This window comes from Hemitrygon akajei, chromosome 15 (genome assembly GCF_048418815.1).
Source record: "Hemitrygon akajei chromosome 15, sHemAka1.3, whole genome shotgun sequence".
In the NCBI taxonomy this organism is placed as follows: Eukaryota; Metazoa; Chordata; class Chondrichthyes; order Myliobatiformes; family Dasyatidae; genus Hemitrygon; species Hemitrygon akajei.
The window spans coordinates 75,894,956-75,922,821 of NC_133138.1; the positions used below are offsets into that span (position 1 = coordinate 75,894,956).

Here is a 27,866-nt window from a genome sequence, read left to right on the forward strand (position 1 = left end):
TAGAAAATTTCCTTTAAACTTATCCCCTTTCACCTTAAAGCTATGCCCTCTAGTATTTGACATTCCCACCCTGGAGAAAGACTTTTGATTACCTGCTTTCTGTTCCTTTCATAATTTTATGCACTTGTATCAGGTTGCCCTTGGGTCTCAAACTTGCTCAAGTTTGTCCAATCTCCTTATAGCTAATACCTTCCAAATTAGACAGCATCCTGATGAACCTCTTCTGCACCTTCTCTGAAGCCTCCAAAGCCTGGCTTCTAATGTGGTAGCCCAAACTGTAATAATACCCCAATATGACCTCGTCAGAGTTTTCTACAACCACAACATGACTTCTTGGCTTTTATACTCGATACCCTGGCCAATGGTAGCTCCTCTGTTGGGGAGCTACAATTTTGCACCCCTAATTCTACTTATTTTATTGTATATCTTCCTTCTCTGTTTGACTTCCCAAAATGCATCACTAACAAGTTAAAGTGAAAACATTTTACAGAAAAAGTCTGACGATGCTGTTTGAAGATCAGAAGACATCTTCCCATTGCTTCAACCACCATTCATCCTTAAAGCAATTTGAAACAAATTTTTTTATTACCACATTGCTGTACAGCAAGGTCCCATGTACAACCATCAGGTAAAGAGCACCACATAGCCTGACTCTTAATGAGGCTGTACAACAGGCTGACTGGTTTCACTATGGATTTGGAACCCTGGGATCATTTTCAGAGCTATTGTTAATTATACTTGGACAACACTTTACATGGTATTCTATTTATTATTTTTGCTTTATAGTATCTAGATTTTGCTACACTGACAAGTTAATTCATGGGGTGAAGTGGTTGACACCAACACAGGAAAGATTAAAATGGGCCAAAGAGATTTACAGTAACTTCCGCCACCTCCTATGGGATCCCACCACCAGCCACATCCTCCCCTCCCCCCCCACTCTCGGCTTTCCGCGGGGATTGCTCCCTACACGACTCCCTTGTCCATTCATTCCCCCCATCCCTCCCCACTGACCTCTCTCTCCAGGCACTTATCCCTGCAAACAGAAGAAGTGCTACACCTGCCCCCACATTTCTTCCCTCACCACCATCCTAGGCCCCAGACAGTCCTTTCAGGTGAGGCACCACTTCACCTGCGAGTCAACTGGGGTGATATACTGTATCCGGTGTTCCCGATGTGGCCATTTATACATTGGGGAGACCCGCCGCAGACTGGGAGTCGATACCACAGACCACTCCCACTCCGATATGTCTGTCCACGGCCTCTTCTACCGTCAAGATGCATGCAGGTCGATGGAGCAATACCTTATTTCCCACCTAGGTAGCCTCCTGCCTGCCGGCATGAACATTAAACTCGCAGACCTCCGTTGATACCCCTGCCCCCCCCCCCCACCCCATCTGTCTATAATTTTAGTCTGGTTCTCTTTCTCTCTCTTTTTCCCCCCTCACTATAATCTCCCCCCAGCCCTACCTTTCTTTCTCTTTTATTTCCCATAATTCTCTACCTTCCCTCCAGCCTATCACTTCCCAGCTCTCTACTTCATCCCTCCCCCCACTTCTTATACCCCCTCGACCATCCCATGTTACTTTACTCCTGATGAAGGGTTTCAGACCGAAACGTCGTCACTACCTCCTCCCATAGATGCTGTCTGGCCTGCTGAGTTCTGCCAGCATTTTGTGTTTTTATCGAAGAGATTTAACATCTGGAGACAATGGGAAAATGAGCACAATGGGGGAAAATCATTACTCTGTTTATTTCACATTTATTTTAAGGGCTGTGGAGTACTTATTGAAAACCATATAATGGCTTTAATGGAAACATCAAATTTATTAGAAGGTTTTCATAATCAATGGATAGTACTTGTATAAGTGAATGTTAACTAAAACTGATGACAAATAAAATATACAGTTAAAAGCTACACAGTTCTGTTTATGATATAAACTAAATCACATACAAAGGTATTCACATGTGTTCAAAAGAAATGCACGCAACTACCATAGTACAATGTCAAAGTTTGGTATGTGATTTGAAGCAAAGTTTTAATAACTCAACTCTGGTACAACTCAATTCATTTGAATTGATTAAAACGTGGTGCTGTGATAAAATGCTTGTAGGGAGGGCATTAAACATCTCTTCAAAATGATTATAAAATTGGCTTAGATCAGGGGGTCACCAACATTTTTTTCATTGCGGAACGGTTTGATATTGACTGTGTTCTTGCAGACCGGCCGACGGGGAGGGATGGGGGAGGTGTTAATCACAACTGGAATATAGGTGATAAGTCAACTATAAGTCACTTATAAGTGGCTAATACACTCAATTTTGATTCTAAAAGGGTTTATCTAACAAATTTAATATTAAACACCGCATATTTTCCTCGCATGAAGGAAGTGATGTCGATTATAAGTCACTTAAATAACATTTTAAGTAACGTTTGGCTATTAAACACAGCCTGTAGTTTCCTTGTATGAACATATAAAATCATTGCAACACACCAATATCGGTGAATCAGTGTGAGCCCTGGGCTTGTTTCCCTGCAACAAGATGGTCCCATCGAGGGATGATGGGGGACAGCGATACTCAAAGGGGGTTCATTATACGTCCAGTCTATTCTGCAATTTAGTTTTCATTGCAGAAAACCCCGCTTTGCAGAGATGATGTTGGAAAATGTTTTCAGTGCTTTCGTGGCTGTCTCAGAATATTCAACCTTGACTTTGCTCCAGAATATCGGCAGAGATGGTATGTCAAACATACTTTTCAGCCCACCGTCATTTGCAAGCTTGAGGAGTTGATCTTCCCATGCTGATATGGACTTCGTGGGTAATGACCTCGCATGCATTCAAGTTCAACAGTGGGCGTGATAGGGAATGAGGAAAGGTGCAGCTGACTCATATAATTTCATATCGCCAATCATATCGTTTTCTTGTGGCCCGGTGGTTGGGGACCACTGGCTTGGATAGCTTAATAGGTGGGTACCACCAGACTAATTGTATGGATACTTCCTAAATCTATTGTCTTCTAGATGCTGATGTGGAATCAATTTGAAATAGCTCAACCCAGTATCACAGTCCACAGCAGGAGGGTTTGCTCTGTATGCACTAATTAAGCAATTTAAATGCATACAAGTTATTGATCAGAAAAGTCTGAAAATCACACTATACAATCTTAAGAAGGAGCCTCTCCTAATGTTAGGCTAAGTGCAGTCAAAATTCTACCCTTTTTACCTGCATCTATTTAACGTGGGCACTGGGTCTGAACACCCCTTTGCATCGCAGAATAGTGTTTAAGGTTCTTACAGCATAGGGATGTTAATGGTTTTACTTGAAAAGTACGCCATGAATTCAAGTTCAATTGTCATTCAACCATACACAAATACAGCCAAATAAAAGTGTTACTCTGGGGCCAAGGTGCAAAACACAGTACTAACAGTCATACACAGCACACGGCGCATATATGATAGCAGTAAAATACAGTCACACACAACAAAAGTCCAAGTCCCTGAGTCCATAAATGTTGCAACAGTCTGCAGTGGAACACAACGTGTCGTGCTGAGCGAACACTAGGGAGAGGGGGGAAACAACACTGACTCCAGCACAGACGGCATACCACACTGCCTCTGGCACTCCGGTGGAATGCCTGACTCCAATGCTTTCCCCCAGGCAGCTGCAAACAAATGACACTATAGCTTGAGTCCTGGTTCTTCCTACAACCAAGGCCACGCAGCTCCCCTGCCATTTGCCAATAAACCAGTGGATTGGATTTGCAGCATTCCTCTTCACCATTGTCCAACAGCTTCTAGCAATCACAAGAAAAGCAACTAAGACAATAACTCGCCTTTGGAGCTCTCAATGACTGGTGCAGGCAGCTGCGCGATCCCCACCAAGTCCAATTCCTTCAATTTCTCTGCCAATGTGCAACTTGATGATACAGTAGACCTGTAGTTCTTAATGTCCAGCAGGGTCTTGCAATCACTTAAAAAAAAGCACCTTTGGTTGACCCCGTAGAAGCCTCTACATCTGAGTGTGCTGCCATACTTCAGAAGTGGATTTTGGGTTCTCTTTAATGTTATGCCCTGTAACCTGGAATTGAAAGCAAATCAAACCGCCAGCATGATAATGAGTTCTTAAACATTCAATCACATTGCAAGTGTTTCCTCCAGAAACCTAGCTCCTGTTGGAAAGCTGCGTGGAGAACCACACTTTTAATCCATCAGCTGGGTGCATAATTGGTACCAACAGCATCTTGGGGAATGTCTTGGTGGCTAGCTCCCAGTGACTAACATTAGTCAACTCAATAGCGAACACTTTCAGGATTAGTTTTGCAAGCTCTTTGCCAAGGCAGCGTCTAACACCTCCACCAAAAGGCAGATAATGGAAGCGGATGTTCTTGCCTTCCATTTGATTTTTGGCAAATCTGTCTGGATTGAACATTTCAGGATCCTGGAATATGGGAGCAGTGTAATGTGTGTCCTGAATGCTGTACAATACACTCCATCCTTTGGGAATCTGGAAACCCTGTCAAAGAAACAAAGTACAGCTTGTTTACATATTCATTTCATTATCAGAAACTGCAATGATTACTTTTTTTAAGCAACCCTTTTACAAGAGAATAATGTATTTAAAAATTATGTTTACAATGCCTATAAAAGGTAATCACCCCCTTTGGAAGTTTTCATGTTGTATTGTTTTACAGCATTGAATCACAGTGGATTTAATTTGGCTTTTTTGACACTGATTAACAGAAAAAAAGATGTCAAAATGAAAACAGACAACACATACAAAATGCTGGTGTAACACAGCAGGCCAGGCAGCATCTATAGGGAGAAGCACTGTTGACGTTTCGGGTTGAGACCCTTCGTCAGGACTAACTGAAAGGAAAGATAGTAAGAGTTTTGAAAGTAGGAGGGGGAGGGGAAAATGCAAAATGACAGAAGACCGGAGGGGGTAGGGTGAAGCTGAGAGCCGGAAAGGTGATTGGCAAAAGGGATACAGAGCTAGAGAAGGGAAAGGATCATGGGACAGGAGGCCTAGGGCGAAAGAAAGGGGGAAGGGAGCACCAGAGGGAGATGGAGAACAGGCAGAGAGAGAGAAAAAAAGGAGGGGGGAGAAAAAGCTAAATATATCAGGGATGGGTTAAGAAGGGGAGGAGGGGCATTAACAGAAGTTAGAGATCTCTACATAGCGATCTAAATATTTACAGATATAAAACATAAAATAATTGCATAAGTATTTACTCCCCTCCCCAATGTGACACATCAAATCATCACTGGTGCAGCCAATTGGTTTTAGAAGTCACAGAATTAGCTAAATGCAGATCTGTTTATTGGAGACCTGTGTGCAGTCAGGGTGTTTGAATTGATAGTAATAAAATAAACCTGTATCTGGAAGATCCAACTGCTGGTGAGTCAGTAACCCTGGTAAAAACTATACCGTGAGAACAAATGAACATTCCAAGCAAGTCTGCAAAAAGGTTATTGAAAAGCACAAATCAGGAGATGGATTCAAGGGAATGTCCAAGTCAAAGAATATCCCTTGGAGTACAGTTAAGTCGATCGTCAAAAATTGGAAAGAATATGACACAACTGTAAATCTGCCTAGAGCAGGCCATCCCTCAAAAACTGAGTGGTGGTGCAAAAAGGGGACTAAGTTAACAAATTTCACGACATGTGCCGCTGATAATGAACCTGATTCTGACTCTAGTGACGGAGGTCACTGAGAGACTGATGACAACTCTGAAGGAGTTACAAGCTTCAGTGGCTGAGATGGGGGAGTCTGCGTATATAGCAACTGTTGCCCATGTGCCTCACCAATCACAGCTTTTTGGGAGAGTGGCAAAGAGAAAGTCAATGTTGGATAAAAAAAACTCATGAAATCTTGGCTAGAGTTTGCTGGAAGGCATACGGGAGACCATGAAGTCATCTGAAAGGAGGTTCTCTGGTCTGATGAAACCATTTTGGCCATCCGACTAAACACTATATTGTAAGCCAAACACTGCATATTATCATAATCAAGAACACGCCATCCTATCGTGAAGCATGGTGGTGGCTGCATCATGCTGTGGGGATCGAGGATAAAATGAATGCAGCAAAATATAGGTTAGTCCTGGAGGAAAACCTGGTGCCATCTGCAAGAGAACTGCAACTTGGGAGAAAATTTGTTTTCCAGCAAGACAATGACCCCAAGTATAAAGCCAAAGCTACACAAGAATGGCTTAAAAATAACAAAGTTAATGTCCTGGAGAGGCCAAGTGGAGTCCAGACCTCAATCCGATTGAGAATTTATAGCTGGACTTGAAAAGGGCTGTTCACTCATGATCCCAAGCAATCTGACAGAGCTTGAGTGGTTTTGTAAAGAATAATGGGGAAGAATTGCAGTGTCCAGATGTGCAAAGCTGATGGAGACCCATCCACACAGACTCAAGGCTGTAATTGCTGCCGAAGGTACATTTACCAAATACTGACTTGAAGGGGGTGAATACTTATCAATCAATTATTTCATGTTTTATATTTGTAATTAGTTTAGATCATTTTGTACGGATCTTTTTTCACTTTGACACAAAAGTCTTTTTCTGTTTATCAGTGTCAATAAAAGCTAAATTAAATCCAATGTGGTTCAGTGCTGTAAAACAATAAAACATGAAAACTTCCAAGAGGGGGTGAATACTTTTTATAGGTACTGTACATATTATGGAATAGCTGAAATAGAAATCCGAAGATTCCCTGGTGATCATGTCATGAAAGTCTAGTGGAAGTTCACTGGTGGCTAATTGAGAGAAGTCTTGAGCTTAGTTGTGAAAAGATAGGGCAGATCATGATTATGGTCTGCTATTTCTTAACCACAACCAGAGATGTTGCTCATCTACTGATTAAGCTTATTATGGTGCCAACTTCCTTGCCTAATCTGTCCACATACTCACTGGCAGAGCCTGCCAGGTGTGAATTCCATCACAAGCCTCACTCACAGTTATATAAACTGAGTCCTAGTATGATTAGTCCAGTATTAAATTATCTTCCATCAACTGGTATTTTCTCCTACTCCCAGTTACCATAGATAATGGGGGATAATCCCAGGGAGCGTGAGTTCTGATCATTACAGACGATTTATTTTAGTAACTCCTACAAAACTGGAGGAACTCAGCAGGCCAGGCAACATCCATGAAAAAGTAACCAGTTGACGTTTCGGGCCAAGATACTCTAATGTATTTGCTTCTACCCCAATAGAAGGCAGCACATTCCAGACATCCACCACTTTGAGTTAAAAAAACCTTAACCCTCACATCCTTATTGAATCTATCTCCTCTCGCCTTCAATGCATGCCTTCTGGTATTAGCCATTTCTATCCTGGGAAGCAGATACTCCCTGTCTACTCTGTCTGTGACACTCATAATCTTATAAGCCTCTATCAGATCTCCCCTCAGCCTCTGTCGCTCCAAAGGAAACAGACCAAGTCTGCCCTGCCTCTCGTGATAGCACATGACCTCTACACCAGGCAGCATCCTAGTAATTCTCTTCTACACTCTCTCCAGAGCTTCAACATCCTTCCTATAGTGGGCAACCAGACTCGTATGCAAAACTCTAGATGTGGCTTAGCCAGAATCAGACCATGAGACAGAATTTGGCCATTTGACCCATCAAGTCTGCTCCACTGTGTCATCATGATCCAATTTTCTTCTCAGTCCCAATCTTCTGCCTTCTCCCCATATCTTCCTCCATGCCCTGACCAATCAAGAATATATCAATGGCTTTAAATATACATACAGACTTGGCCTTCAGAGATGCCTGGGGCAACAAATTCCACTGATTCAACACTCTCTGGCTAAAGAAATACCTCCTCACCTCAGTTCTAAAAGGATGCTCTCTATTCTGACGCTGTATCCTCCAGTCTTTGACTCTCCCATCATAGGAAACATCCTCTCCATCCATTTTATCAAGGCCTTCCACCATTCAATAGGTTTCAATGAATTCAGCCCTCAGTGAATACAGGCCCAGAGCCATCAAACGCTCTTCAGATGACAAGCCATTCACATCTGGAATCATTTTTGTGAATTTAAAAAGCAAACACGAGGAAATCTGCAGATGCTGGAAATTCAGTTTTGACGAAGGGTCTCGGCCCGAAACGTCGACAGTGCTTCTCCCAATAGATGCTGCCTGGCCTGCTGCATTCCACCAGCATTTTGTGTGTATGTTAGTCCCGACGAAGGGTCTCGGCCCGAAACGTCGACAGTGCTTCTCCCTATAGATGCTGCCTGGCCTGCTGCGTTCCACCAGCATTTTGTGTGTGTTGCTCATTTTTGTGAACCTGCTTTGAACTCTCTCCAGTTTCAGCACATCCTTTCTAAGGGGCCCAAAACCGCTCACAATACTCCAAGAGAGATCTAACCAGTGCTTTATAAAGTCTCAACATTACATCCTTGCTTTTATATTCTAGTCCTATAAAGTTGCAACACAACCTCTTGACCTTTGAACTCAATGCCCGGACTAATAAAAGCACGCATTCCATAAGCCTTCTTAACCACCCTATGATAGTGATGTATTTCTCATGGAGAGAAATTTGCCTCTAGACCAGTACCAAGAGCATAGGAGGTACCAGCTACCCCCGCTGCACACTTAACCTTTCCTGCTGTATGTGAAGGCTGAGGATGGCCTGCAGCTAGTGCTTGTGCATTTTTTGGTGTCAGGTGATATTCCCTCTGCAAACTGGATACATTTTTTAAGAAACTGACAGAGAAAAAGTCCTTGGGTGCTAAACGTAATTAATAACCACTTCAGGTCAGCTCACAAACGCCACACAAATTGCTTTCGATCTGGCAGTCGAAGAAGTGATGGGAAAAAGGCAAAGAAAGGGTTTGTGTGGCACTACAGCACTGCCACCTCACCGATCTCACTTGCTCCACCTGATCTCAACCACTGCCTGTGAGAGATCCGTACGTTCTCATCATAACTATGTGGGTTTCCTCACACATCCCAAAGACAAGCTGCTAGGTTAATGTAAATCACCTCCTAGTGTATGAACGGAGTGGGAGAATCCAAGGGGAAACTAAGAGGCATGTGTAAGAGAGATTAAGTTGTGGGACAGAAGGAGAGAATCAACAGGACTGCTGTGACTGGGAACTAGCACTGGGATAAGCGTGTCATTGTACGTAAAGAATAAAATGTAACAATTTGTCTTAATCGCTGTGAAGACGTAATGTACATGGTTCTGAATGTTTTAAATCTTCTTTAGGTTAAGTTACCCTACAAGAGTAACAGCATCAAATATATTTAGAGACCCTTCAAGCTTTTCCACAGGAACACAAACGTGTAGATCAGTGCAGTTATGGAGAGATGTCAGGAAGAAGAAAACTTAATCTTAAAGCAAATCAACTCACAGCCAGCTCGAAAGTCCGCTGGGCCACTCGATATCCCCCCGACACAGGTGGGAGCACCCTCAGCACCTCTTTCACCACGCAGTCCAGGTAGTGCAGGTGGGCGATAGCAGCATGATGTAAAGTGTCCTCCCTGCCAGTGATTCCCCTGGTCTGGAGATCTCCTTTCAGCTTGGCAAAGACAGCTGGGTTCTTCAGCAGCTGGAGGACGAGAGAGGTGCAGGCACTGGCTGTGGTGGCGTAGGCAGCAAACATCAGCTCCACTGCTGCTTCCTGCAGTCAAACAGCAACACTTCACCATCAGAGGAGAGCGGTTCTGATGTTGCAATACAAGCTTCACTTTTGCCATGTTGATATCTGATGCCAGTAGATGCCCTGTTACCAGGCTGAACAGGTCCACTAGCTCACTGGCTGTGCAATCTTACCTTCAATTCCTGTGTGCTCATCTCCATCCTGTGGTCTTTGCTGCTCTTTATCAAAATGCTCAGGGCACTGGAATTTTCCTCAGAGGCACTGGACTCGCGTATATTCTCTATGGCCTTTTCAAAGTATAGATGGAGCTTGTCCCGAGCTTGAATACCCTGGAAAAAGAGAGCAAAGCATAACTTCTCCATCTATTTTTCATCTCCCTGATTTTTTAAATATATAGACCACACTGCAATCTTATTAAAATGTATAAGATCATTGGGGGTATACCAGGGTAGATGTTGAAATGTTTCCATTTGAGAGAGAATCTCAAACCAGGGTTTTGTTGCAAGGTCAGGGGCAGTTACTTAAGGCTATGGTGAGTAGGAACTCTTTACTCGCTGATGTTGGCGAATCTCAGGAATTCTCTACTCTGGACGGTTGTGAGGGCTGGATCACTAGGGATATTCAAAGTAGAAGTGGATGAATAGTTGACAAGTATAGGAATTGAGGGTGTTGGCAACCTGGACAAAATCAAAGATGAAACCTGGGGCAGATTAGCTATGATCGTATTGAATGATGAGGCAAGTTGAGGGACTGAGTAGCCTATTCCAATTGTTATCTTCCGCTCTTTTGTCAACAGATATCTTACTTTCTACAATATAAAATCTCTTGTTATATTCAGTCTTCTGTCGATAAAGGCGATGTTGAAGTTTGAACCCAGATTTCACTCTCCAAGGGTTCATTGCTGGAATTTTAGAGACAGACTGGACCTTAATGCTGTTTTAAATATGCTTTTTAAGAAGAACCATATGCTTGTCTGGTAGTAATAAACACACAAAATTCTGCAGATGCTGCAATCCAGAGCAACACGAAATACTGGAGGAACTAAAAAGGTCAGGCAGCATCTGTGGAGAGGAATAAACAGTCGATGTTCCGGGCTGAGACTATTCATCAGCACTGGAAATGGGGAAAGAAACCGGAAGGTGAGGTGGGGGAGGGGGAGAAGTACAAGCTAGCAGTTTGGAGCAGATTTACCTATCGTTTACACATGGGTTCAAACAGCATTGACAATTTAAGTAAGTGTGGGAAAGAGTCAGGGAATATTTTAAAAAGTGGATATAAGTAAATTTTAGTTGTTAGTAACTGCACTTGAGCTTATACAGCACCATAAGTGTAATGAAGTCTCATTAGAGAAGTATTGAGAAACAACTTTGATGCTGGCTTCTTAACAAAATATTAAAAGATCCAAATTTTGATTGGTGAGAGTGTCAGGACTGTTTAACAGAGGGTAAGAAGCTCAGAAAGCTTGGGAAGTTTGCTTTCCACATACTGGTTTTTGAAAACAAAGCCTGGCAGACAAAAGCATCATCATCCTCTGTGAGCAAACGCTATGGCTGATGTCATAGTGATGAAAGGAGAGTGACGTTTTCGCACCAAGATCCACTTCAAGATGAGTCTGGACCAGCAGTCAACCAGAAGATGGAGTAACAGTAACAGAGTAATTGCCAATCTTAGTGACATTGGCAATTTGTCAGACAATATTTGGCACTAAGTCAGACAAAGACAAGAGTAGGACAAAGTAGTCCAAACTCAGTCAAAGGAGAGGGTTTTAAGAAGAGTCTCAAAGGAGGAAAGTGAGAGGTTGGAAGGTGCAGATTAAGGAAGGGAAGTTCAGGTCTAAGCCTTACAGAGTTCGAGTGACAGAGCGAGTTACAGTTCCAACAGATTGTATAGCAGAAGGGTAATATTCGCTGATAGTTCCAAGGAAGGTGCCAATTAACCTATCAGTACCCTGCAATAAAGAAGACATGGTAGTGCAAAGATCCACTCGAACACCAGTTTTGCAGTAACCCCAGAAAGCTGACCCGAGGTATTAGATCTGGTTATGAGAGAGTTAGAGGCACGATTTAAGCATACCTTTCTGTAGCCACTGCCTGCAATGTCAAAGGGCAGTGAGAAAATGTTCCTGGTGAGTTGCTCAAAAGTGCTGAAGAGATCGGTTAGTTCCTCCCTGGCCGGCAAGGATCCGAGTAGAACTGCCACAGCTATTCGGAATGTGAGCTGTTTGGTTTCAGGGTACACAGTGACTGCCTGATGCCTGGTACACCAGTCGCTTACTGTCTCACCCACCAGATTCCTAATCTGTGGCAAGTAACTCTCTAAAGCAGAGTGGCTGAAAATTCTTGCGTAGACCTGTAGCAAAATAGAATAATGTCATGGAGATAGGTTTGAAGTGTAAAGAAAATTCAGGAGGGTGGAGGGTAATATTTATTATAAAATCGAATAACAAGATACTAATTCAGAAGTCCAATTTCTGTATAAAACTTCAACATTTAAAGTGCTGCAGAATGAGACATTTTCACATTAGCAACCAGTTATGCAGAGTTTGAATTTTCTCCCCCGTCATATGGATAAATATTCTTTGGAATATCAGATGTTTGAGAGGGAAAGAAAAGGGAATAAGTATTCTTTTGTGGCAATATCAGCATCCATGCTTAAGAAGCGTGTTGTTCAACAGGTAATCTCTCCCTGAACAAGATCGTTCTCCAGTCTGTATTGGTCCTTCCAGTGTTTCAATGTACACAAGGAAATAAAGCTAGTTAGTAGTTTGTAAAAAAAAACCCAGTACTCCCGTGTGACCATCACTGCAATAGGCGAAATGACCTGCTGTAAGAAAATATCAGAACATGGATTTATTAATCATAGTTATGAATATCTGCTCATAAGTATTATTATATAGTGATTATAAATATAAGTATTTATGAATATCTACTCATGAATATTATTATATAACTATTATAAATATAAATATTTATGGATATCTTCTCATAAATATTGGACAAGATCGATCTCCAGTCTGTGCTGGTCCAAACTCCGTTTACATTTCGATAAAGTGGTTTAGTTAGCTTTGCTTGAGAAAATCAGAATCAAAATTGGTGAGATTACTAAGATTTGTTCTAGTTCCGTTTCGATGTTGTTCCTTTACTGGTTTTCAGACATTTTGATCAACAGTCTTCAATGTCCCCCTCTCCCTGACTCAGCTGTACACAGTTCGGTCGTCATGAAATAATTGAAATAGTAAGCCAGGAGATATGATAACATGCCCAGGATGCAAGATACCAAGATTCAGCAAACAGGTTCCAGTCTCCGCATTTTGTTCAGCCAATCTTGCTAGGGTGTTAGGTCTACATTCCTAAGAAGACCTTGAGGTAAGCAGGAGATTCGGATTCTACTCCCATATTTCAAATGTATTTAAGGTTCAAAGGTACAATTTAATGTCATAGAAACGTATACAATATACATTTCTGAAATCCTTTTTCTTCACAAACATCCAGGAAAACAGAGGAGTGTCCCAAAGAATGAACTATAGTTAAATGTTAGAACCCCAAAGTACACTCCCCGGTTCCCTCCTCCTGCACATAAGCGACAGCAAGCAACAATCCCCCCACCACCAGCAAAAAAACACAAGCATTGGCATCACCACCAAGCACTGAAGTGTGAGCAAAGCAATAGCAAAGACACAGACTTGCAGTTACCCCGAAGACTACATTGTTCACCCGGTATTCAATGTACCGCAGGTTCTCTCTCTCCCTAATAAGGGAGAAAGAGGTGTCTTCATTCTCCCAGCGAGCGGGAGAAATAACAAACAACTCGCTGGTTTACAATGTTAAAAGTCTATTATGTCGCTTTTTTCGAGCTCTGTTCCCAAAGATCTCGAAGATCCTGGGTCTGCGGGCACACAGTTGATATTCTGACTCCCCCGACGGCACACGGGTCTCCTGCCGTGACACCGACCCTCGATCCGCCCGTCTCCAGAGCCCCGAGATCCCAGGCTTCCGAATTCAAGCCGGACTCTTAGGCCGAGCCTTTGGCATACCGAACAACGGCCAGTTGTGGAACCCCGAAAGCGGGTCCCATTCCCACAAAGAACCGACGTCAGCGTGTAACTCCAGGTCAGGGTCTTCAAAAGAACCCTGAGGGGGAAAAATTAAAGATGGAAATAGAGCTGTTTCGGAAGTTGCAAGCAAAGGAGTATTTGTGGGATGTGGACTTGCTGGCAGTGTCCTGCCATACTAATTGTCTTTGGGAAGATATCAGCTTGAGTTAATGAAGCCCTCCGGCTGAAGATGCTGTTGAAGGAGTTCCAGGATTTAGATACAGCATCAAACGAAGCAACATCTTTCTCTGTGACCAGGAGGAGAAACCATGGGTGTTGGTACTATTGTGTGCCCGCCGGTCACGTCCCTCAAGATGGTGGAATTGTTGAGTTTATTCACAGATTGTGCACGGTGCAGCAATGATGCCAAGCAGATTGAGCCAGTGGGTCTGTGGAGTGGTGGAGGAGACGGCTTCATCTCGGATAATGTTACTGGAACGGCTCTCATCCGGGCAAGTGCAAGGGCTCCATCACACTTCTGAAGAATGACTTCTAGATGGTGGACGGGCTTTCTGAGCTCAGAGAGAAACTCTGCCCCTTTTGCGATCTTGCTTTGCAATTGATCCTGTTAATTATTTTTTTCCAACAATAAAACCCAGGATGTTGCTAGTAAAGGATAATGATGAACATCATACATAAATCCAAACATATGGATTAGTAGCAGCGTTTCAGGCCAGTACCGATTATGACCTCATTTTCGTATTGCTGTCGCCCATCCCCACACTGTCTACCTCCGCTTAAAAAAAAATTCAGACTTTCTTTCCCACTGGCCCTTGGGAAAAAGAAATACAAAGATCTGGGGGAAGAAAATGTTCAAAAGTATTTGCAGAAGCATAAACAGTCACCTCAGGAAACAGTGAAAGCAAACCTTGGGGAAGTGAAGCCTTAGGAAATGTATTAAAGGAGAGGGAGGCAGAAGGAAAATGGTTGAACTTAGAATCTAAGCGTGTAATATCCTGTGACGGTGAGAAACTGAAAACAAAAATTGTTCACAGCAAAGAAGGAAAATCGGAAGGATATGCAGGTGGCACAGTGGCACATCAAGTAGTGCAGTGCCTCACAACTCCTGTGACCCGCCTTCAATCATCACCTGTGGTGCTCTCTGTACCCTCTCACTGTGACGGCATGATTTCCCCCTCATGTACTATCGTTTCTTCCCATATCCCAACCACCTGATTAATTTGCCCCTATAGGAGGTGCTTGGTAGAATCTGATTTGCCCCTATAGGAGGTGCTTGGTAGAATCTGGTGAATCAAAGGGACTCTGAGGAGCATAAAAGGGGCTGGTGTCAATGGCTCCTTATTGATCATTGCTGACTTGGTGGGCTGAATAAATCTATAAATTTGCTGATGATACAACCATTGTTGATAGAATCTCAGATGGTGATGAGAGTGTGTACAGGAGTGAGATATACCAACTAGTGGAGTGGTGTCACAGCAACAACCTGGCACTCAATGTCAGTAAGACAAAAGAGCTGATTGTGGACTTCAGGAAGGGTAAGACGAAGGAACACATACCAATCCTCATAGAGGGGTCAGAAGTGGAGAGAGTGAGCAGCTTCAAGTTCCTGGGTGTCAAGATCTCTGAGGATCTAACCTGGTCCCAACATGTCGATGTAGTTATAAAGAAGGCAAGACAGCGGCTATACTTTATTAGGAGTTTGAAGAGATTTGGCATGTCAACAAATACACTCAAAAACTTCTGTAGTTGTACCATGGAGAGCATTCTGACAGGCTGCATCATTGTCAGGTATGGAGGGGCTACCGCACACGACCGAAAGAAGCTGCAGAGGGTTGTAAATCTAGTCAGTTCTGTCTTGGGCACTAGCCTACAAAGTACCCAGGACATCTTTAGGGAGCGGTGTCTCAGAAAGGCAGCGTCCATTATTAAGGACCTCCAGCACCCAGGGCATGCCCTTTTCTCACTGTTACCATCAGGTAGGAGATACAGAATCCTGAAGGCACACACTCAGTGATTCAGGAACAGCTTCATCCCCTCTGGCATCTGATTCCTAAATGAACATTGAATCTTTGGATACTACCTCATTTTTAATATACAGGATTTCTGTTTTTGCATGTTTTAAAAAATCTATTCAATATACGTAATTGATTTACCTGTTTATCCATTCTTATTATTATTTTCTGCCTGCTAGATTATGTATTGTATTGAACTGCTAAGTTAACAAATTTCATGTCACATGCCGGTGATAATAATCCTGATTCTGAAGGTCTGTTTTTCATGCTGTTTGACTCCATCAGGAGCAGGTGCACAAACAGTCTTCTTCATTCAGTAAGATCGTGGTGAAGCCAATATCACGTTCCCATGCTGTTCTCTTGGCTTCCCTGTTTGTTTCTGCCTTAAATATTTTCAATGACTTCTCCACAGCACTCGAATTTCAAAGATTCACTGCCATCTGAGAGAAGAAATTCTTCTTCAAGCCTACTTGAAGTTTGTGGTCCCTTACTCTGAAACTTTTTTCCCTGAGTCTTAGATAGCTCCATTAGAGGAAACATGTTGTCAGCATTTGTCCTGTCCATGGCCTCAGGATCTTATATGTTTCAATAGATCACCTCTTATTCTTCCAAACTGCAAAGGCCCAATCTACTCAACCTTTTTTACATGTCAACCCCTCCATTCATGGAATCAAACAATGAACCTTCTCTGCACTGCATCCAATACCAAAACAGCTTTCCTTAAAAGATAGAGACCTCAACTGTCAGCAGTAGTCTGGGTACTGTCTCACCAATGTCTGGTAAAATGGCATTAAAGCTTCATCAGTTTTGTATGTCATACCCTGTGCAATAAAGACCAATATTTCCACTGGCCTTCCTAACTACTTGTACCTGTGTGCCAATGTATTAGATCCTCCAAATCGCTTTGCAGTGGCATTTCACAGGTCAAGGGTGGAGGGTTGGACTCTCCCTTGTTGGAAGTGGTCTTTGTCTGGCACCTCAGTTGTGTGAATGTTAGCAGCCACTTGTTGCTTAGGCCTTGCTGTGAACAGACAGGCCGCTTCATTGTCTGAGGAGTTGCAACACGAAATGAATATTGTTCAGTCGTCAAAAACCCCACTTCCCCACTTCAGACCTCGTGGCTGAAGGAAGGTCATGAAATGAACATTGTTCAGTCATTAATAACCATCAATTAAAGGAAGGTCATGAAATGAACATTGTTCAGTCATCAATAACCCCACTTCCCCACTTCAGACCTTGTGGCTGAAGGAAGGTCATGAAATGAACATTGTTCAGTCATTAATAACCATCAATTAAAGGATGGTCAATGATGAAGCAACTGAAGATAGTTTATTTATTTATTTGTTGAGATACGACGTGGAATAGGCCCTTATTCAAACAGAGAAGCAATCCCTTGATCTAATCCTAGCCTAATCATGGGACAATTTACAACGACCAATTAACCTACCAACCAGTATGTCTGTGAGACCGTGAGAGGTAACCCGAGCACCCGGAGGAAACTCTGTGGCCATAGGGAGAGCATACAAACTCCTTGCAGGCAGCAGCAGGAATTGAACCCGGGTCACCAGTACTGTAAAGTATTGTGCTAACCCCTACACGACATGCCACCTTGGGCGTTGGACATTGCCCTGAGGAACACCCGTACTGATGTCCTGGGACTGGTATTGGGGCCATGTTGTTCTCCTCGTGCACAAATAAAATAAATTATGCTTGAGTCATAAGAGTTGTGTGTTCTGGGCCCAGTTATTTAGATATTTTATCAACTGCCCTCCAACAAACACATCACCTTGCTCTGTGTGAGGCATGAATCCGGTGACAGAGACTCTTCTATTAAATGCTGTTTTACCAGTTCTCCCTGTTGCTAGGTAACGCTGCTCTGTTGCTGTGGTTGTGATGAGATCTGGAGCAGGGGGTTCCTGGAGAAACCCAAACTGGGCATTCATGAACTGTTTACTGGTGAATATGTGTTGTGTGACAAAACTAACTTACATCATCCAGCTGACGACTGAGAGTGAACTAATTGAGTGGTAACTGGTTGGATTGGATTGTCTTGCTTTTTGTGGATGGGACGTTTCCTGGGAGAAGATCTCCTCGGTGTCAGGTAGGAGGGTGGTATTGTTACAGTTAGACTAGAACTGTGGTTTATTCTAAAGCACAGGTTTTCATTACAGTGGCTTCGATGTTATTGGTCTCAAAGACTTCATCATACCCAGTGATCTCATCTGCTTCACATGGATTGAATTGAACTGCCTGAAGAGCATCTCATGTGACGGAGAAAGACAGCATGGCTCATCGGGACAGAGCTACGATGGCACTCGACAATTACTTCTTCGAGCTCATCAGTGGAAACATCTTAATTTCTACTTTTAACGTCTCTCTTTTTCCTTTTCAAGGTGGCTGGGGTTCTGTTGAAGACCCTGACAGAGAGTTACATTTAAACTTTGGTTCTTTGTAGCAGTGGGACCCACTCCCGAGGACTCACGTCTGACTGTGATAGAGGACGAGTGCGCCTTCAGGGTTCTGAGGCTTTGTGGCCCTGGGGATGAACCAATTCTGTGCTGGTGCCACCAAGTGAAGTGGCGCGGGAGAAAGTGGAGCATCGGTAACAGCGGATTGGCATTTGGGGGCTCTGTACTCAGACCTCACACTCTTTCTTTCTCTGGTTGGTGGGGGAGAGTTTGTTGCTGATTCTCGAGTTGGAGAACTTAGAAAAAAAAGCGTCGCGGCAGACTTTAGGACCGTAAATCAGCCAGTAGTTTGTTTTTGTTGGTCGTCCCTGTCACTGTGAAAGGGTGACACCTCTCTGCCCCTTTATCAGGGGGAGGGAGGGAGGGAGGGAGAGACAGAGAGAGAGAGAGAAAGAGATAGAGATAGAGTGAGAGAGAGATAGAGATAGAGTGAGAGAGAGATAGAGAGAGTGAGATAGAGAGAGAGAGTGAGAGAGAGAGGGAGAGTGAGAGGGAGAGATAGAGAGAGAGAGAGATAGAGATAGAGTGAGAGAGAGTGAGATAGAGAGAGATAGAGAGAGAGTGAGAGAGTGTGTGAGAGAGAGACAGCCTGTGGTACATCAGATTGCTGGGTGAATGATTAGTTTTTACTCTACTGAACATCATTGCCTCTCTGGGGGCCTTGCAATTGTTTGCTTGGTGGGAGGAGGGTGCTGATGCTATTTTTTGTGGAGTAAGTAGGGAAGGGGGGGGTCATTGCTTTGCTGCTGACAGTGCGTGGGAGGGGGCAAATGGGGGGGTTGGGGTTCTAACATTTTCACTGTCACTCATTCTTTGCGGCACTCTCCTGTTTTCATGGATGTCTGTATAATGTATACATCCTCTGATATTAAATGGAACTCTTGAGCTACTGAACTGTACAGCACTTCCGGCTGGAGGTGGTTTCTAAATGATTCATTTTTGCCGTTGTTCAAGAGGACTGGACGCAGGAATCTGATTCTATTTCCATTCCCCTCATGATAATGATCAAGAGCAAAAAAAATCAGCTAATTGTCCCTGAGGCAAATTGCATCACTTACTGTTCTGCCCTTCTGTATACAACTGGAGGAATCTGGGATTTTCCTGGTCTCATTAATTAGTCACAACATGTGCTTACCTCACAGATGAGGAGTCTGGAATATATTAGCACCATGTATCTTCAAGGATTTTTTCATGGATCTAACAGCAAAAACATTTTTTAATGCAGCAGGTGTCTGGTGATGGGCTGAATGGTGAAAGCAGGTACCCTGCTGGACTTCAATAAGGAATTAATACAGTGCTTAACCGACAAAGTGATGACAGCTGTAAGATACTGAGAGGGTAGTAGAACTAGCAGCAATACTCTTGCAACACTGTCAACCTGCACAGCAGCTTTGTGTGTCCTATCAACACCGACCGCGAGATCTCTCAGATCCTCCACACTGCCAAGAGTCTTACAAGTTGTATTATATTCTGTCTTCATATTTGACCTACCAAAATGAACCACTTCACACTTATTTGGGTTGAACTCCATCTGCCACTCCTCAGCCCAGTTCTGCATCCTATCAATGTCCTGCTGTAACCTCTGACAACCCTCCAGACTATCCACAACACCTCCAACCTTACTAACCCATCCACCTCCTTCCTGGTGTGGTATACTGCATCCAGTGCTCCCAGTGTGGCCTTTTGTATATTGGCGAGACCCGACACAGGCTGGGAGACCGTTTCGCTGAACACCTATGCTCGGTCCGCCAGAGAAAACAGGATCTCCCAGTGGCCACACATTTTAATTCCATGTCCCATTCCCATTCTGATATGTCTATCCATGGCCTCCTCTACTGTCAAGATGAAGCCACACTCAGGTTGGAGGAACAATACCTTATATACCGGCTGGGTAGCCTCCAACCTGATGGCATGAACATTGACTTCTCTAACTTCCGTTAATGCCCCTCCTCCCCTTCTTACCCCATCCCTGATATACTTAGTTGTATTTTTTCTCTCTTTGCCCATCACTGTGCCTGTTCTCCATCTCCCTCTGGTGCTCCCCTCCCCCTTTCTTTCTCCATAGGCCTCTCGTCCCAGGATCCTTTCCCTTCTCCAGCTCTGTATCCCTTTTACCAATCACCTTTCCAGCTCTTAGCTTCATCCCACCCCCTCCAGTCTTCTCCTATCATTTTGCATTTTCCCCTCCCCCTCCTACTTTCAATTCTCTTACTATCTTCCCTTTCAGTTAGTCCTGACGAAGGGTCTCGGCCTGAAACGTCGACAGTGCTTCTTCCTATAGATGCTGCCTGGCCTGCTGTGTTTCACCAGCATTTTGTGTGTGTTGCACCTCCTTCTTTACCAGGTCATTTATAGAAATCACAAAGAGGACGGGTCCCAGAACAGATCCCTGTGGAACACCACTGGTCACCATCCTCTATGTAGAATATGAATCATCTACAACCACCGTTTACCTTCTGTGGGCAAGCAAATTCTGGATCCACAAAGCAAAGTCTCCTTGGATCCCATGCCTCCTTACTTTCTGAAGGAGCTTTGCATAGGGAACCTTATCAAGTGGCTTACTGAAATCTATATATACTACATCCACTGCTCTATCTTCATCAATGTGTTTTGTTACATCCTCAGAGAATTCAATCAGGCTTGTAAGGCATGACCTGCCCTTGACAAAACCATGCTGACTATCCCTAATCAGATTATGTTTCCCCAAACGTTCATAAATCCTACCTCTCAGAATCTTCTCCAACAACTTGCCCACCTCTGAAGTCAGACTCACTGGTCTATAATTTCAATAGACAATAGACAGTAGGTGCCGGAGTAGGCCATTTGGTCCTTCTAGCCAGCACCGCCATTCACTGTGATCATGGCTGATCATACACAATCAGTACCCCGTTCCTGCTCTCTCCCCATATCCCTTGACCCCGCTATCTATAAGAGCTCTATCTAACTCTCTCTTGAATGCATCCAGAGACTTGGCCTCCACTGCCTTCTGGAGCAGAGCATCCCACATATCCACCACTCTCTGGGTGAAAAAGTTTTTCTGCATCTCTGTTCTAAATGGCCTACCCCTTATTCTTAAACTGTGGCCTCTAGTTCTGGACTCACCCATCAGCGGGAACATGCTTCCTGCCTCCAGTGTGTCCAATCCCTTAATAATCTTATATGTTTCAATCAGATCCCCTCTCATTCTTCTAAATTCCAGTGTATACAAGCCCAGTCGCTCCAATCTTTTAACATATAACAGTCCCGCCATTCTGGGAATTAACCTTGTGAACCTACGCTGCACTCCCTCAATAGCAAGAATGTCCTTCCTCAAATTTGGAGACCAAAACTGCACACAATACTCCAGGTGGGGTCTCACCAGGGCCCTGTACAGCTGCAGAAGGACCTCTTTACTCCTATACTCAATTCTTCTTGTTATAAAGGCCAGCATGCCATTAGCTTTCTTCACTGCCTGCTGTACCTGCATGCTTACTTTCATTGACTGATCTACAAGAACACCTAGATCTCGTTGTACTTCCGCTTTTCCTAACTTGACTCCATTTAGATAGTAATCTGCCTTCCTGTTCTTTCCACCAAAGTTGATAACCTCACACTTATGCACATTAAACTGCATCTGCCATACATTTGCCCACTCACCTAGCCTGTCCAATTTCCTGGGTTATCTCTACTCCCTTTCTCAAACAAGAGAACAACACTCGCAACCCTCCAATCCTCCCGTCTGCATTGATAATGCAAAGATCATCGCAAGAAGCTCAGCAATCTCCTCCCTCGCTTCCCACAGAAGCCTGGAGTACATCTCATCTGGTCCCAGTGACTTATCTAACTTAATACTTTTCAAAAGCTCCAGCACATCCTCTTTCTTAATGTTTATATGCTGACGCATTTCGGTCCACTGTAAGTCATCCCCACAATTGCCAAGGTCGTTTTTCCTGGTGAATACTGAAGCAAAGTATTCATTAGGTACTTCTGCTACCTCCTCCGACTCCACTATAGCATTTTCAAGGATCTATCCTGGACCCAACAAATCAAAGCAGTCACGAAGAAGGCATGACAGTGGCTACATTTCATTAGGAGCCTGACGAAACTTGGGCTCAAAGACCAAAGACACACAAATTTCTACAGCATTCTAACTGGCTGCATCACTGTCTGATATGGGGGAGAGAGGTTACTGCACAGGATCAAAGTAAGCTGCAGAGAGTTGTAAACCTAGTCAGCCCCATCATGAGCAATACTCCCATAGTATCCAGGATATCTTCAAGGAGCGATGCCTCAAAAAGGTCCATCATCAAGGACCCCCATCACCCAGGACATGCCCTTTTCTCATTGCTACCATCAGGAAGGAGGTACAGAAGCCTGAAGACACACACTCATTGATTCAGGACCAGCTTCTTCCCCTCTGCCATCTGATTTCTGAATGGACACTGAACCCATGAACACTACCTCACTACTACTTTTATTTCTGTTTTTGCACTACGTACTTAATTTATCTATTTAATATATACTTACTGCAATTCACATTTTTTCTCTATTATCATGTATTGCATTGTACTGTTGCTGCAAAGCTAACACATTTCACAACATATGCTGGTGATGTTAAACCTGATACTGGACCTCAATCAATTCTGAATTCTTATGAGTATTAAGGTAGAGACAGTTAAAGGTTCCGTTACACATCATTTGACTTTGGAGTGTGAATTCAATTGGGCTCAAGACCTCTTTGCCAATTTAACTCTTAGCCTCCAAGCATCACTGGCACTTTGCTGCCCCGTGGTAAGAGACCAGTTTCAGGTTTGGCATTCCCTAGCAGGGTGGGTACCTTGCGCCGGTGGATGTGGATTTCTCCGATGGAGTTTGCCAAGCTGCTGGGCCCCAGCATGTCTTGGGCACTGCGAGGCCAGCTGACACCAACCAAACTATGCTCTTCCATCAGCAGAGGGCGTAGATATTCGGCGCCTGTCACACGCACCACCGGTCGTCCGAGCAAGTGCGTCTTGAACACGTTTCCATGTCGCTTCCTTCTGGAGGCATGGAAGTTGGAGCCCTGTAAAAGGCGGAGGTCAGACTCAAACTGTGCCTTAGAAAGTACATGATGTGGAGGTGCCTTGCTTTTCTTTCTAACCCACAGTTCTATTTTCCTGTACAATATTTACTGTTAGAAAAATAAAAATTGCCATGTCGGGAAATTCTCCTCGAGATGGCAATTACCGGTAGTTAGTTTGCACTTTAATTCACACATACACAAAATCATAAGCCTTCTCATCCAGTTACCATTCAAATCCTTACTGCCCTCACCCTCCAAGAACCACCTTGCCTCAAAGTGATTATACTGTCCCTCACAGTGCTTGGCCTGGCCCTGCCTAATGTGGTTTTGAAGAGAAGCAGAACAAAGTCAATATGAATATTCTCTGACCGTCAATGTTCATCTGATAACCTCCTGCTATCATTACTGTCTTTCCTGGGACTCAGATTTCAGCTTCTGAAGATTTGCTCTTGCTGTGGAAACCAGTGAACGGAAAGACTTGCACTTGGAGGTAATCCAGACCAGAGTCACAATAGGGAAGAGGATCATCTAGTGAACTGAGGGAAAGGCAGAGAAGCATAGAACAAGAAAGAGGGAGCGAGATAGAAAGGTGAAGCACTTTGTGAGATGGGGAGAGATTACAGACCCATTGAACAGATCTTCCAGAGATCTTCAAACTTACGCTGAGCAAAATATTTACCTGCAGCCATGCCTAAATCTTCACCAGATATCCCAGATGTCCTCACCAGAAAAGTATTGGTTTGAAATTGAGAGAGGCCCTGCATGCACGAGCCTGTCTTTCCTATTTGCGTGCTCTAGATGATTTTTGCTGTTGCTCAAGAACCCTGGACAATTGAAACCATGAAGCATCTGTCTACCATACCGGAGTCTGTGTGTCCAATGTGACAATACATCATCTGCTGTCTTAACAGGAGTAGTTGTCCATGTCAGTACAGGTTGGTAGGTTAATTGGTCACATGGGTGTAACTGGGTAGCACGTTGGGCCTGTTACTGTGCTGTGCTGTACTGCAAAATAAATAAATGAAAATAAAGTATGAAGGTCTTAGCCCCCGAGACTCGAACCCAGGATCTGAGCTGCTGTCCCGGTCTTGCATCTAGCTAGTGCTTGTTGGGTTGGAAATTTGTCTGTAGATACTTTTACAAGGAGGTTAGATTCTTTTACTCCAAGGTTTGGAAAAGGTTTACAAAGATCAGTCACTACTCTATACACTTGCCAGTGCTGATGTCTTTGTCACACCAAGTTGATGAAAAGTACCTTAGTCATATTTGGAAGAGCAGCAGGAGTTTTTAGATTTGTCTGCTTTTTTAATTTATTGAGATATAGTGCAGAATTGGCCCTTCCAGCCCTGCGAGCCTGACTGCCCAGCAATCCTCCAGTTTAATCCTAGCCCAGGCAATTTACAGTCCTGGTACGCTTTTGGACTGTGGGAGGAAACCCATGTGGTCACGGGGAGAATGTACAAACTCCTCACAGGCAGTGGCGGGACTTGAACCTGAGTCGCCGGTACTGTAAAGCGCTGTGCTAACCAGTACAGTACCACGCCGGTCTCACTGTATGTTGGGAACTTGTATATAAGTCAGCTGTCATACTTTCACTTACAAAAATGAGCATGATTAGTTGGCTGGAAAGCACTTAAATATTCAGAATTTGGAAAATGCACTAAAATCTTGCAAAGACAGAAGGACAAAGTTAAAACCAGCTCTCTCCTTCAGCACTACAGTGCATTGCCTTTCAGATAAAGTGTTACAGTAAGTCAACATCTGTCTGCCCTCTCAGATGCTCTTAAGTGGTTTGATGACCCCTAGTTCAAAGAAGATAGGCACAAGAATAATCCCCAAATCTTCCGGCCAACTTTCTCCTCTCAATCAACATCACATCTAGTTATTAACAAATGCTGTTTGTGGAGCCTGCTGTGAACACAGTGACTGTCAGCTTTTCTATCTTACACAATGATTGCAAAACACTTCAAGAAATCCAAGGGTTGATTAATGTCATGCATAAGCAATTTTTTAACATAAAAGCTATGAATTTCACGGGGGAGCATTCAACCTATCAAATATTGAAAGGCTTAGATAGAGTGGATGCGGAGAGGATGTTCCCTATAGTGGGGGAGTCTAGGACCACAGGACACAGATAGAGTGGATGCGGAGAGGATGTTCCCTATAGTGGGGGAGTCGAAGATCAGAGGACACAGATAGAGTGGATGCGGAGAGGATGTTCCCTATAGTGGGGGAGTCGAAGATCAGAGGACACAGATAGAGTGGATGCGGAGAGGATGTTCCCTATAGTGGGGGAGTCGAAGATCAGAGGACACAGATAGAGTGGATGCGGAGAGGATGTTCCCTATAGTGGGGGAGTCGAAGATCAGAGGACACAGATAGAGTGGATGCGGAGAGGATGTTCCCTATAGTGGGGGAGTCGAAGATCAGAGGACACAGATAGAGTGGATGCGGAGAGGATGTTCCCTATAGTGGGGGAGTCGAAGATCAGAGGACACAGATAGAGTGGATGCGGAGAGGATGTTCCCTATAGTGGGGGAGTCGAAGATCAGAGGACACAGATAGAGTGGATGCGGAGAGGATGTTCCCTATAGTGGGGGAGTCGAAGATCAGAGGACACAGATAGAGTGGATGCGGAGAGGATGGTCCCTATAGTGGGGGAGTCGAAGATCAGAGGACACAGCCTCAGAGTAGAAGTGTGTCCCTTTAAACAGGATGAGGAGGAATTTCTTTAGGCAGGGGTTGGTGAATCTGTATAATTCATTGCCATAGACAGCTGTGGAGGCCAAGTATTTGAGTATATTTAAAACAGAGATTGATAGGTTCTTTATCCGTATCGGCATCAAAGGTTACAGGCAGAAGGAATGTGAGTAGGGTTGCGAGGGATAATGGTGGAGCAAAATTGATGGGCGAATGGCCGAATCCCACTCCTCATAGTCTCCAGAATACAGTAAATTGTCTCTTTTGGATGTTTCTACACAGAATTCTGATATACAAGTTTTCCAGGAGTTTATCCCAAGGGTAAAATGACACAAGTGGAAACAAGGTCAAAATGTCAGAAGTAATATAAACACTAACTCCACCTACCAGCTTACTTTCCCTGCACGTCATTGTTCAATCACCTGTCAGACATACCTGTAGGAACCAGTGGAAGGTTTCACCAACAAATGGAAGCCCCATAGATCCTGGGGGCAGAGGGAGCTTCCAATCCCTGTCTCGTCTCAGATTCCATTGAAGCTGCCACAGATAGATGCAGGCAGCCACTAGAAAGATGACAGGAGCCACAGAAGCAAAGGGGCTGACCAGAAATGACAATGCTGCCATCGGAGCCATCCTCAGAAGCTTTAACTAAACAAAAGCCGTGTACTCTATACTCCCAACAAAACTGGACCAAAATTATTCGCTTGTAGTTTGAAGAGCCCTGTAGTTTTATATCGGTGGACCAATTGGAATTATCTGAATTAGAAATACTACATAGCCTGTATATATAGAGGCTCCAATATACACTCAGCTGTTTGGTATTTCACTGGAGAGGAGCCAAGCATCAACCTTTACACTCACCCTCCCCCACCCACCATTCGCCTCTTCTCTCACCCACATTCTCCATCTCCTTACCTGCTCTAGGTACAGCAACTCGATGATCAGATCCTCTTTCAGTTTCCTGAGGCAAGCCGGGGCAGATAATCCCGCTCGTTAAGTGAATCTCTACAATCCGGTGTATCTGCTGAGCATCTGGAGATCTGCTGGAAGAGTTAAACAAAAAAGATTGCTGTGTTGCAGTGCTGACACATTTGGATAGATTATTTCATACAAGGAGCTTAGAATTAAATGTGATTTTTGCTGTATTGAGAAAGAGAGAGAGACCGAGTGAGAGTAAATAAAAGATTAGTCAGGAGAAAACGGAAGAGTTGAGATAAATGACTAACATGCAATAGAATATACAAAGATACCAGAACATTCTGTACTCATCTTTACTTTTATTGAATGATGTGACATTATTCAGAATATTTTTGGAATTCATTTCCATTCCACAAACTTCGGGGCGGCAGAGATTTCAACTTATTTTCTTCAGCTGGAGAACACACTTACAGCTTCTCTCTGAACAAATGGTCACTTACTATCAATTCAGCTCTAGTCTCCCCCTAGTTCAGCAACACCATTAAAAAAGTAGTTTAGTAATGACTAGAATCTGTGACCCTCATTGACTACAGTTTGGCTGTGTCTCAACATCTGCTGGCTTATTTTAAAAAGACACTGGCAATTATATAGTATATCAGCATGCTTTATATAACCTTCATAATACATTTCACACAACTTACTGTTTATCAATCCAATAACTGGCTTAGTATGTGAGGAATTTGGAAAAGATAACTATCTGGAATCCAAATAAAACTCATTAACACTGAGAAACTGCCTTCTTGTGTATTTTATTTCCAAAATCTCCGTTACTTCTAGGAATGTGTCGCAGAAAGAAGGGGAGCTTAAAAAATTAGTTTGATTGATGCTGAACTGGCTTTTAAGCTGATGCCAGTTTATACTTCAGAAGTAAAAGGCAATTTCAACAGCAAATAATCAGAATTTATGTTGAAACTGCAACATCTCTTTGTTTTTGAATAAATAAAAATTGGTGGGATTGGGGAATATCCATATTAATCCAATTATGAGTAAAATATTTA

At 43.6% G+C, this 27,866-nt stretch overlaps 1 protein-coding gene across 2 annotated transcripts; it reads right to left on the reverse strand.

Annotated features, from left to right (window-relative positions):
• Positions 1 to 1,738: 1,738 nt before the first annotated feature.
• On the reverse strand, positions 1,739 to 26,907 carry LOC140739476 (cytochrome P450 26B1-like). 2 transcript variants are annotated; one of them, XM_073067813.1, is made up of 6 exons: positions 26,806 to 26,907; positions 22,966 to 23,190; positions 11,689 to 11,964; positions 9,789 to 9,944; positions 9,367 to 9,636; positions 1,739 to 4,514 (listed from the first exon to the last, which is right to left on the reverse strand). In XM_073067813.1, the coding sequence occupies exons 2-6, from the start codon at positions 23,074 to 23,076 to the stop codon at positions 4,164 to 4,166; spliced, it is 1,164 nt and encodes a 387-aa protein (XP_072923914.1). In that variant the 5' UTR covers positions 23,077 to 23,190; positions 26,806 to 26,907; the 3' UTR covers positions 1,739 to 4,163. The 2 variants fall into 2 exon arrangements, with proteins under 2 accessions (XP_072923914.1, XP_072923913.1); XM_073067812.1 differs by lacking the exon at positions 26,806 to 26,907 and adding an exon at positions 26,326 to 26,598.
• Between the last annotated feature and the right edge of the window lie 959 nt (positions 26,908 to 27,866).

Bases quoted from the DNA above. Each gene is read 5' to 3' on its own strand.
- LOC140739476 (XM_073067812.1), bottom strand. From the start codon at position 26,523: ATGGCTCCGATGGCAGCATTGTCATTTCTGGTCAGCCCCTTTGCTTCT. The intron at 23,191-26,325 runs GTATGTCTGACA...CGCCTTTTACAG, and splicing joins CCTTCCACTGGTTCCTACAG to GGCTCCAACTTCCATGCCTC. The intron at 9,637-9,788 runs GTAAGATTGCAC...GTTTGACTGCAG, and splicing joins TGAGCACACAGGAATTGAAG to GAAGCAGCAGTGGAGCTGAT.